Source organism: Oncorhynchus tshawytscha, linkage group LG21, assembly GCF_018296145.1.
Source record: "Oncorhynchus tshawytscha isolate Ot180627B linkage group LG21, Otsh_v2.0, whole genome shotgun sequence".
NCBI classification, from domain to species: Eukaryota; Metazoa; Chordata; class Actinopteri; order Salmoniformes; family Salmonidae; genus Oncorhynchus; species Oncorhynchus tshawytscha.
This window is the reverse complement of record NC_056449.1, coordinates 9,271,434-9,284,311: the sequence shown is the minus strand read 5'-3', so window position 1 is coordinate 9,284,311 and position 12,878 is coordinate 9,271,434. Positions and strand designations below refer to the sequence as shown.

Sequence of the window (12,878 nt, the reverse complement as noted above, 5' to 3'; positions counted from 1 at the left end):
ATGGATATTTGTGTATGTCTCGCCAGGAGAGTAAGTGGATCAAGCAATGTCTGGAGGATGAGCAGAAGTCTCGTAAGGAGCTGGAGAGAGTGGTCAGGAAGCTGGCCAAGCAGAAGAACGACTGTGCCTGGGAGGATGGAGACCACTGAACAACCCCACACACCTATCCATTTACCTATCCCGCATATGTGTGTGTGTGTGTGTGTGTGAGTGAGTAAGTGAGCAGTGTGTGACTGTGTGCAGTGTGTCCATGCTTCCATCTCTACAACACAGAAGGGTTGGATTAATTTAGCTGGACTCTGGTTGGAACAACTCTCTGTTCTGATGCTTGGCCTCACATGCTGAACTATTCATTATCTGTCTTCCTGATCCAACCCTGTTGGAGGATTTTCAAGTCATAACCATGGGTCTTACTCAAGCACCCGGAAAAGCTAACTGAGACCAATGGGAGGGGAATTAACCAGAATCGAACATTCTGATTGGTTGCATCCCTTCTGCTGCCACTGTAATTGGTCAACTCTGATGGAACCATTTTGGACAAAGGATAAATAACTAGTACTGCAGTGTCACCAGCTGCATCGCCACTCTGGACTACTGTGTCTACATTTCAATAGGAAATCTAATGGGTGCGAGAAGCCTTCTTTAGGTACAATGGGTGTTTTCTTGCATGCACTTGTTTCAGCGGGAGAGCGACTCCTTCCACCATAACTAGGGCTCATCTGTCCCACTCTACATCTGTTACAGCATTGTTTGGCATTTGTTTGGTGTTGAGGACACCCCCGCAGCCTTGTGGGGAAAGAGAAGCTTGCATCGAGTTTCAGTGAACACGATTGGCATTTTGCAATTGCACATTCTATAGACGTGAGACTCTGCATCTCCAAGATATTTTGTAGGCTTTAGCTTTTCATTTCAGATAGGTGAGACCTTTCCATAGACTATCAAAACGGTCTTCTAGCTCATGGAGAGTGGATTTCAATACTGTTCCAAGCTGGTATTAATTTTATCGAAAAAGGTCCTTGACTGTGTACCTTACAATCTGCATGGGTGTACAGTGTTTCTAAGATAGTATTACGCATTAGACATGCTAATCAATATATAGTCCAAAGCTATCAGGGATATAGATATTTATAAACTGGGTGGTCCGAGCCCTGAAGTGCTGATTGGCTGACAGCCGTGGTATATCAGGCCGTATACCACGGGTATGAGAAAACATTTATTTTTACTGCTCTAAATACGTTGGTAGTCAGTTTATAATAGCAATAAGGCACATTTGGGGTTTGTGGTATATGGCCAATATACCACGGCTAAGGGCTGTATCCAGGCACTCCGCGTTGCTTCGTGCTAAGAACAGCCATTAGCCGTGGTATATTGGCCATACACCCCATCCCCTCGTGCCTTATTTCTTAAAAGTGTATTGTGTATAGAATACACACATACTTTCTTACCGAGACAATATACAAATAACAATTCAATACATGTACTAATAATTCATAGCTTTGCTTTATTCTGGGGTTAAATAATATATATTGCTTATTTATTTTCCATTAAAACATTTAATTGTGTAGAAAAGTGTATGTATATGGTACTGGGAACCCACTTGGGGCGGTCGTTATGGGTTTCTGCCTTTTTTTAAACTGGGCTGGAATTCAATCCAACCCGCACTGCAGAAATCACCTCTACAGAATGTTAACCTTGTTCTGGTGCTAAGGGGGAAAAGTTTTTAAGTGGTCTTATTTATTGGACATTGTCCATTGGGGAAGACAAAACAACTCAGTTTGATTTTTAGAATTTGGTACAACAGGAACATTCTTATTTGTATGTAGTAGGCTATGTCCCACATTTTGAGTTTGGTATAAATTCCAAGAAAGTGTCATTACATTTAACATCAGTGTTCTTGGCCTGTATTCACAAAGCATCATAGAGTAGGAGTGCTGATCTATAATCAAGCCCCTCCTGTCCATATGATCACTTTTAATTATGGTCTAAAAGGGAATAAATGATCCTAGATCAGCACTTCGATTCTCAGACACTTTAGGAATACCGTCCCTCGTCTCATAGTCATTATTATGCTTTCTTCCCATATTGGAACTTCCAGGCAGAGGGAAATATGTCCCCACTTTGATTGTGTTGTTGGAGAGTGTATAGAGTGAGTCAGTGTGAGTAGTGTAGGAGAAGAAGTGATCAAGTGCCTCCTGATCCACTTTACGAGGAGGGATAAATTAAGTGACGGGGATTAAATGGGTTTTCTAGCAAATTGCCCAGGTTGGTTTTTATGTCATGTTTTCACATTTCAATGCGTTTGATGGCACTGGTTAGATGTTCATGGGGAGAGGTAAGGGTATTATAACAATTCAGTGTGGATTTGGGCTTTGGTGCCTTATGTCGGGGATTTCCAAACTCTGTCCTAGCCCCCCCCCCCGAGCACGACACAGCTAATTCAAATAACCATTTGTTTGATTATTTGAATTCCCTGTGTAGTGCTAGGGCAAAAACCAAAACGTGCACCCAGGGGGGGACCCAGGACCGAGTTTGGGAATCCCTGCCTTATGTCAAGGCCTTAGGTGAGAAATGATTCATTGCAATCACAGTACTTCATCCCAGGATTATATGTAGTGCATACACTGTAACATCTGATGCCAACCTCCTACTGCACTGCAGAGCAGTGCACTAAGTGACTGCTTCAGTTTGACTGTTTTACTTTACAGCAGGGTTCCCCAACTGGCGGTTATTTTGGCCCCCCAAGTATTTTTTTTATTTGTTATTATTAGAATTTTTGTTGTTGGACATAAGACTGTAATAACAGCATGAAATCAGCACCAATTGATAAACATTTAAAATATCTGTTCCCAAGTATTCTCACGCATAATAGAGACCTGTGATCGTATACAAATGTAAGGTTTTAAATGATGTTTTAGTCAAATATTATATCTGTTTGGGCTTCTTGCGGTCAACTTGCAGTCTAAACATTATTTGTAAGTAAGTTCAGGCCCCCCAACCAGACACTCAAGAAAAATAATCAGCCCGTGGCTGCTTTACAGTGTCACTCTGAAACGGTCAGTTGGGCAATGTAGACCCAGGATGTATGAAGAAATCATTTGCAGTGATGACTCCTCCTTTGCCCCTTAACCAAAAAGGGCCTATCTCAGCAGTGTGTTCTCTCTAGTCATGATGGATAGCAGCATACTGGAACACACTGTTGTGTTCAGGTCCCACTGTCAATGTCAGCTCAGTTCTGCATGTTTTGTCACCTGTACAAATGTCCTTCAGTATCATTTGTTCATGTTTATTGCTAAGATTATTATTATTATTATTATTATTATTACATCAATATTTGTATTGAATAGTTTTCATACAGTGTTTTATAATGTTTAATGCCTAAAGCCTAAGTGAGCACTTGGAGAGATATAACCTATCCCATCCTTCTCATCGAGACTTGTCAGACTGCTCCCCGTGTATCGTTTAAAAAAAGTTATTCTATGCAAAAGTATGACTGTTAGAAGTATTGTAAGTCTTTCTTTTTTTTGTAGCGGCTGCATACTTTCATGTTATGCTTTCAGTATGCTCATTATTTTAATAAAAATGTAACTCAAACCATAGTTTTATTACCAGTATTCATTCATGTTGTGAAAGTCCATTGGTAAGCCTATTCCACTAAAGGGGTCATCAACTGGCGATTTTATTTGGCCACCTAAAGTTTGCTGATAACTTTATTTTAAATGTAAAAGTGTACGTACATACATACATGCATACGGTTATTTATTTCATACAGTTGAAGTTTACAAACGCCTAAGCCAAATATTTTTAAACTCTGTTTTTCACAATTTCTGACATTTCATCTTAGTAAAAATTCCCTGTCTTAGGTCAGGTAGGATCACCACTTTATTTTAAGAATGTGAAATGTCAGAATAATAGTAGAGAGAATGATTTATTTCAGATTTTACTTCTTTCATCACATTCCCAGTGGATCAGAAGTTTACATACACTCAATTAGTAATTGGTAGCATTGTCTTCAAATTGTTTAACTTGGGTCAAATGTTTCGGGTAGTCTTCCACAAGCTTCCCACAATAAGTTGGGTGAATTTTGTCCCATTCCCCCTGACAGAGCTGGTGTAACTGAGTCAGGTTTGTTGGCCTCCTTGCTCACACAAGCTTTTTCAGTTCTGCCCACAAAATGTCTTTAGGATTGAGGTCAGGGATTTGTGATGGCCACTTCAATACCTTGACTTTGTTGTCCTTAAGCCATTTTGCCACAACTTTGGAAGTATGCTTGGGGTCATTGTGCATTTGGAAGACCCATTTGCGACCAAGCTTTAACTTCCTGACGGATGTCTTGAGATGTTGCTACAAAATATCCACATCATTTTCCTACCTCATGATGCCATATATTTTGTGAAGTGCACCAGTCCCTCCTGCAGCAAAGCACCCCCACAACATGATGCTGCCACCCCTATGCTTTACAGTTGGGATGATGTTCTTCGGCTTGCAAGCCTCCCCCTTTTTCCTCCAAACATAACAATGGTCGTTATGGTCAAACAGTTCTATTTTTTTTTTCATCAGACCAGAGGACATTTCGCCAAAAAGTACGATCTTTGTCCCCATGTGCAGTTACAAACCATAGTCTGGCTTTTTTTAAAGGTGGGTTTGGAGCAGTCGCTTCTTCCTTGCTGAGCGGCCTTTAAGTTTGTCGATATAGGACTCGTTTTACTGTGGATATAGATACTTATGTACCTGTTTCCTCCAGCATCTTCACAAGGTCATTTTCTGTTGTTCTCTGATTTATTTGCACTTTTCGTACCAAAGAACGTTGGAAACAGGTTTCTGTACCAAATATTAAGTTCTGCTTTTCTGATGTATCAAATACTTGTCATGCAATAAAATGCAAATTAATTACTTAATCATACAATGGGATTTTCTGGATTTTTGTTTTAGATTCCGTCTCTCACAGTTGAAGTGTACCTATGATAAAAATTACAGACCTCTACATGCTTTGTAAGTAGGAAACACTGCCGATTTTGCAGGTTATGAAATACTTGTTCTCCCCACTGTGTGTGTGTGTGTGTGTGTGTGTGTGTATGTATGTATGTATGTATGTATGTATGTATGTATGCATGCATACAGTCGTATGAAAAAGTTTGGGCACCCCTGACAATTTCCAGGATTTCCATTTATAAATAATTGGGTGTTTGGATCAGCAATTTCATTTTGATCTATCAAATAACTGATGGACACAGTAATATTTCAGTGGTGAAATGAGGTTTATTGGATTAACAGAAAGGTGCATAAATTTGGGCACCTCAATAGAAAAATCACATCAAAATTTAGTAGAGCCTCCTTTTGCTAAAATAACAGCCTCTAGACGCTTCCCATAGCCTCTAATGAGTGTCTGGATGAAGGTATTTTGGACCATTCCTCCTTACAAAACATCTCCAGTTAGGTTTGATGGTTCCTGAGCATGGACAGCCCGCTTCAAATGATCCCACAGATTCTCAATGATATTCAGGTCTGGGGACTGGGATGGCCATTCCAGAACATTGTACTTGTTCCTCTGTATAAATGCCCGGGTAGATTTTGAGCAGTGTTTTGGGTCGTTGTCTTGTTGAAATATCCAGCCCCGGCGTAACTTCAACTTTGTGACTGATTCTTCAACATTATTCCCAAGAATCTGCTGATATTGAGTGGAATATATGCGACCCTCAACTTTAACAAGATTCCCAGTACCGGCACTGGCCACACAGACCCACAGCATGATGAAACACCCACCATATTTTACTGTGGGTAGCAAGTGTTTTTCTTGGAACGCTGTGTTCTTTTGCCGCCATGCATAACGTCCCTTGTTATGACCAAATAACTCAATCTTTGTTTCATCAGTCCACAGCACCTTATTCCAAAATTAAGCTGGCATGTCCAAATATGCGTTTGCATACCTCAAGCGACTCGGTTTGTGGCGTGTGCAGAAAAGGCTTCTTCCACATCACTCTCCCATACAGCTTCTCCTTGTGCAAAGTGCACTGAATTGTTGAACGATGCACAGTGACACCATCTGCAGCAAGATGATGTTGTAGGTCTTTGGAGGTGGTCTGTGGGCTGTTTTTGACCGTTCTCACCATCCTTCGCCGTTGCCTCTCCGATATTTTACTTGGCCTGCCACTTCTGGCCTTAAGAACTGTGCCGGTGGTCTTCCATTTCCTCACTATGTTCCTCACAGTGGACACTGACAGCTTAAATCTCTGCGATAGCTTTTTGTAGCCTTCCTCTAAACCATAATGTTGAACAATCTTTGTTTTCAGGTCATTTGAGAGTTGTTTTGAGGCCCCCATGTAGCCACTCTTCAGAGGAGAGTCAAAGAGAACAACAACTTGCAATTGGCCACCTTAAATACCTTTTCTCATGATTGGATGCACTTGTCTATGAAGTTGAAGGCTTAATGAGCTCACCAAACCAATTGTGTGTTCCAATTAATCAGTGCTAAGTAGTTACAGGTATTCAAATCAACAGAATGACAAGGGTGCCCACATTTTTGCATAGCCTATTTTTCACATCTGATTTAATTTCATACAACTTAATATTGCTACACTAGAAATCTTTGTCTGGACAATACCCCAGTACTCAGCTTTTATTAGAAAATGAATGGCATGCCACTGTGATCACTTTCTGTGACGACAGATGAAATAATTATGCAGCCTCAGAGGGGTGCCCAAACTTTTTCATACGACTGTATAAATATATATGTGTGTGTGTGTATGTGTGTATATATATATATGTGTGTGTGTGTATGTGTGTGTGTGTGTACGTACGTACGTACGTATATCTGTGATAAAATTATTCAGTATTCAGACACTTTGCTATGAGACTCGAAATTGGGCTCATGTGCGTCCTGTTTTCATTGATCATCCTTGATGTTTCTACAACTTGATTGGAGTCCACCTGTGGTAAATTCAATTGATTGGACATGATTTGGAAAGGCACACACCTGTTTACATGAGGTCACACAGTTGACAGTGCATGTCAGAGAAAAAAACAAGCCATGAGGTCAAAGGAATTGTCCGTAGAGCTCCGAGACAGGATTGTGTCGAGGCACACATCTGGGGAAGGGTACCAAAGCATTTCTGAAGCATTGAAGGTCCCCAAGAACACAGTGGCCTCCATCATTCTTAAATGGAAGAAGTTTGGCACCACCAATACTCTTCCTAGAGCTGGCTGCCCAGCCAAACTGAGCAATCGGGGGAGAAGGGTGGGGTCAGGGAGTTGAACAAGAGTCCGATGGTCACTCTGACAGAGCTCCAGAGTTCCTCTGGGGAGATGGGAGAACCATCTCTGCAGCACTCCACCAATCAGGCATTTATGATGGAGTGGCCAGACAGAAGCCACTCTTCAGTCAAAAGGCACCTAAAGGACACTCAGACCATGAGAACCAAGTGTTTCTGGTCTGATGAAACCAAGATGTACTCTTTGGCCTGATTGCCAAGTGTCATGTATGGAGGAAATCTGGCACCATCCCTATGGTGCAGCATCATGCTGTGGATGTTTTTCAGCAGGAAGGACTGGGAGACTAGTCAGGATCAAGGGAAAGATAAACGGAGCAAAGTACAGAGAGATCCTTGATGAAAACCTGCTCCAGAGCGCTCAGGACCTCAGACTGGGGAGAAGGTTCACCTTCCATCAGGACAACGAACCTAAGCACACAGCCAAGACAACGCAGGAGTGGCTTTCGGGACAAGTCTCTGAATGTTCTTGGGTGGCCCAGCCAGAGCCCGGACTTGAACCCCGATCAAACATCTCTGGAGAGACCTGAAAATAGCTGTGCAAGCGACTCTCCCCATCCAACCATACAAAGCTTGAGAGGATCTGCAGTGAGGAATCGGAGAAACTCTCCAAATACAGGTGAGCCAAGCTTGTAGCATCATACCCAAGTAGACTTGAGGCTGTAAACGCTGCCAAAGGTGAGAGCTTCAACGAAGTATTGAGTAAAGGGTCTGAATAGTTATGTAAATGTGATCAGTTTTTTACTTTTAATACGTTGGTAAAAGATATTTGCTTTGTCATTATGGGGTATTGTGTATAGATTGATTAGGAAAAAACAAATGTAATCCACTTTAGAATACGGCTGCAATGTAAAAGAAATTGGAGCGTTTTTATACACACACACACACACACACACACACACACACACACACACACACACACACACACATCTCTACATGACCAAAAGTATTTGGACACCTGCTTGTCGAACATCTCATTACAAATTAGTGGGCATTAATATGGAGTTGGTCCCCCTTTTGCTGCTATAACAGCCTCCACTCTTCTAGGAAGGCTTTCCACAGATGTTGAAACATTGTTGCGGGGACTTCCATTCAGCCACTGGAACATTAGTGATGTTGGGCAATTAGGCCTGGCTCGCAGTTGGAGTTCCAATTCATCCCAAAGGTGTTTGATGGGGTTGAGGTCAAGGCTCTCAGCAGGCCACTCAAGTTCTTCCTCACTGATCTCGACAAACCATTTCTGTATGGACCTCGCTTTGTGCATTGGGGCATTGTCATGCTGAAACCGGAAAGGGCCTTCCCCAAAATGTTGCCACAAAGTTGGAAGCACAGAATCATCATTGTATGCTGTAGGGTTAAGATTTCGCTTCACTGGAACTAAGCCCGAACCATGAAAACCGGCCCCAGACCATTATTCCTCCTCCACCAAACATTACAGTGGGCACTACGCATTGGACAGGTAGTGTATCTGCCAATGTTTGGTATCTGCCAAACCCAGATTTGTCTGCCAGATGGTGAAGCATGATTCATCACGCCAGAGAACGTGTTTCCACTGCTCCAGAGTCCAATGGAGGCACGCTTTACACCACTCCAGCCAACGCTTGGTATTGCGCATGGGGATCTTATGCTTGTGTGTGGCTGCTCGGCCATGGAAAACCATTTCATGAAGCTCCTGACGAACAGTTATTGTGCTTCCAGAGGCAGTTTGGAACTTGGTACACAATATGTGCTTCAGCACTCGGCGATCACATTCTGTGAGCTTGTGTGGCCTACCACTTTGCAGCTGAGCCATTGTTGCTCCTAGATGTTTCCTCTTCACAATAACAGCCCTTTTAGTTGACCGGGGCAGCTCTAGCAGGGTAGAAATTTTACAAACTGACATGTTGGAAAGGTAGCATTGTCATGCTGCTTTTTGTTCTATGTTGCTCTGTCTGTATGCTATGTCTTGCTTGTCCTATGTTGCTCTGCGTGTGCTCACTGCTCAATGATTGTATATATTGTAAATGTTTTTAATAACCTGCCCAGAGACTGCTGTTGAAAATCAGCCGGCTGGCTAAAACCGGCACTTTTACTGAAACTTTGATTAATGTGCACTGTAAAAATAAAATAAACTCAATAGCATGTTGAAAGTCACTGAGCTCTTCAGTAAGACCATTCTGCTGCCAATGTCTGTCTATGGAGATTGCATGGCTATGTGCTCAATTTTATACATCTGTCAACAACCGGTGTGGCTAAAAATAGCCTAATCCACTAATTTGAATGGGTGTCCACATCCATCTACCATCTATCCATCATATCAAGAATCTGATTAAACAGCATGATCCTTACGCATGTGGATCTTGTGCTGGGGACAATAAAAGGACACTCTAAAATGTGCAGTTTTATCACACAACACTATGCCATAGATGTCTCAAGTTTTGTGGGAGTGTTCAATTGGCATGCTGACTGCAGGAATGTCCACCAGAGCTGTAGCCAGAGAATGTAATGTTCATTTCTCTACCATAAGCCGCATCCAATGTCATTTTAGAGATTTCGGCAGTATGTCCAATCGGCATCACAACCGCAGACCATGTGTAACCACACCAGCCCAGGACCTCCACATCCAGCTAATTCACCTGCGGAATTGTCTGAGATCAGTCACCTGGACAGCTGATGAAACTGACAAGTATTTCTATAGGTAATAAATCAGTTTTGTGGTGAAAAACTCAATGCCTATGCCCTACCAGGGCCACCCATGGCTGTGCTCCTGCCCAGTCATGTGAAATATATATAGATCAGAGCCTAATTCATTTCTTTAAATTGAGTGATTTCCTCAAGTAAAATCATTGAAATTGCTGCAATTTGTGTTTATATTTTTTGACATAAAATACTGTAACATCAACAGAAATTCACCTCAAAATTATTTTAATTCAGGAAATCTATTGAAGTATTCCCACTCATAGAGAGACGTAATCATTTACCAATGTAATCAATATTTTAAATGATCATGTTTTTGTCCAATGCAATACCTATTTGGGCTTCTTCTGTCAATTTGCAGAGTACAAATAATTTATAATTATGTTCAGGTGGCCGGAACATAATTATGAAAAAATGTGTTTCCCCCGCTGAATCTAGTTGATGACCCCTGCACTACAGGTACATAGGCTAGTCACTGTAGCATATTCTATGTTGAGAGACCCATGACATGGGTGAGTATAGATGACATCCTGTGAATGCAACCTCCCCTCTACACCTCTGGCAGGGTGTTCTGCACCTCTGTGCTGTAGACTCACACTTTCCATGCTGTTAAACAACTCACTCACTCGATCTCTGGAGTGGAATGGTATAAATGACATCGGGGCTGTGTGGAGTTTTAACCTTTGTACTGCGCTTACCTTATATATATATATATATATATATATACACGATAGTCAATGAATAGATGTTATTTTACAAAGTAGCTTACCGTCAGTGTTAAGATCTCATATCGTTGTCAAAGCATCATCACGTTATGGTCTGGTAAAGAACCTCTTCCACACATGCCCTGATCTATTTCCAGTCTGTGGTTTTCCTGCACAGATCTTCTTGCTGTGGTGCATAGTTCTGGAAGGTCACTGTATTACATTTGATGTGAGGGGATGCAAAAGGATGCAGAAGGTTTGAGTGCAAGGCTGCAACTTGGTTTCATAAACTTTGTTGCTCTGTGGGGCACCATAATGCCTCCTTACAAATTGCATGACCTTTGATATGTCTGTGGTGATGTCTCATGCTCTTGATCAGCCTATTTGGTGGTGTTCTTGAGCCAAACAACCAACCATTGGTTTGATCATTACACTTAGCAACCCACAAAACTGCAGGGAGATGGGTGGACTTGGCCTGTGAAATTAAAGGTTTCACAGGCTGCATCAGTTCCAACCACCAAGCACTGAGCCGATACTGTATGTGATAAACCAAGTGGAAACTTAGCACAGAGATACTGTATGTGATAAACCAAGTGGAAACTTAGCACAGAGATACTGTATGTGATAAACCAAGTGGAAACTTAGCACAGAGATACTGTATGTGATAAACCAAGTGGAAACTTAGCACAGAGATACTGTATGTGATAAACCAAGTGGAAACTTAGCACAGAGATACTGTATGTGATAAACCAAGTGGAAACTTAGCACAGAGATACTGTATGTGATAAACCAAGTGGAAACTTAGCACAGAGATACTGTATGTGATAAACCAAGTGGAAACTTAGCACAGAGATACTGTATGTGATAAACCAAGTGGAAACTTAGCACAGAGATACTGTATGTGATAAACCAAGTGGAAACTTAGCACAGAGATACTGTATGTGATAAACCAAGTGGAAACTTAGCACAGAGATACTGTATGTGATAAACCAAGTGGAAACTTAGCACAGAGATACTGTATGTGATAAACCAAGTGGAAACTTAGCACAGAGATACTGTATGTGATAAACCAAGTGGAAACTTAGCACAGAGATATACGGTTATATTTCATTAAATAATCAAGAACGTTTTCAATAAAAAATAATTTATTATCTATACAGACACCATACGTCACAATAAATACACAGTCATTGCCATATTCCTAGTAATTAATATTAATATCTAACATCGTAGGGCTGGGATACTAAGTTATCCAATCAACAGCAATAAGTTCCAGGGATTTGTGGGTTTCACCGTGGGCTTGGTAAGAAGATTAATATTTTTTAATTGATCTAGTCCAGATATTCCCAAACTGGAGGGGTACGCAAATAAAAATGTGATTCACTTTTTTTTTTAAATGTATTATTATATTAAAAAATCTTCCCATTTTCAAACAGTACATTTATATTTTCCAACGGGGCTATACATTTGGGTGAGTTTTTTCTCTCGCCTGAGTAGCCTCGTTTCACTGCCAAAAATAAAATTAAACCATCTAGTGTTCAGTGAAATAACAACACAATGTCAAATACAGCTAGCCTAGTCAAATAATTAACATCCAATCGCATTAACCGTTACTCTCTTGCGGGAATTCCACTAACGGTCCGTATGTAGCCAAACGTAGCTGCTGCTCATGTTGGTATCTGTACTGATGGCGCAAAAGCCATGACAGGGAGACATAGTGGAGTGGTAACGCACGTGCAAGCAGTTGCTCACGACGCCACTTGGGTACACTGCAGCATCCACCGAGAGGCTCTTGGTACCAAGGGAATGCCTGACAGCTTGAAAGATGTTTCGGACACTACAGTGAAAATGGTTAACTTTGTTAAAGCAAGGCCCCTGAACTATTGTGTATTTTCTGCACTATGCAATGATATGGGCAGCGACCAAGTAACGCTTTTACAACATACTGTGCTGGTTATCAAGGGGCAAAGTATTGACAATTTTTTTTAAATTAAGAGATGACATTAAAGTTTTCTTTACTGACCATAATTTTCACTTGTCTGACCTCTTGCATGATGACGAGTTTCTCATATGACTGGCCTATCTGGTTATGTTTTTTCTTGCCTGAAGGATCTGAATCTAGGATTGCAGGGACTCTCTGCAACTATATTCAATGTGCGGGACAAAATTGAGGCTATGATTAAGAAGTTGGAGCTCTTCTCTGTCTGCATTAACAAGGACAACACACAGGTCTTTC

The 12,878-nt window shown here is 41.4% G+C and overlaps 1 protein-coding gene across 4 annotated transcripts in view; it reads left to right on the top strand.

The window, feature by feature from the left end:
• LOC112220870 (rho guanine nucleotide exchange factor 6-like) overlaps positions 1-3,596 on the top strand; it is a 32,900-nt gene extending 29,304 nt beyond the window's left edge. For all 4 annotated transcript variants that reach the window (XM_042303057.1, XM_042303056.1, XM_042303059.1 and 1 more), the window contains one exon: positions 27-3,596. In XM_042303057.1, the coding sequence (XP_042158991.1) occupies positions 27-149 (123 nt within the window). In that variant the 3' untranslated portion in view covers positions 150-3,596. The remainder of the gene's footprint in view (positions 1-26) is intronic.
• Positions 3,597-12,878: the final 9,282 nt, after the last annotated feature.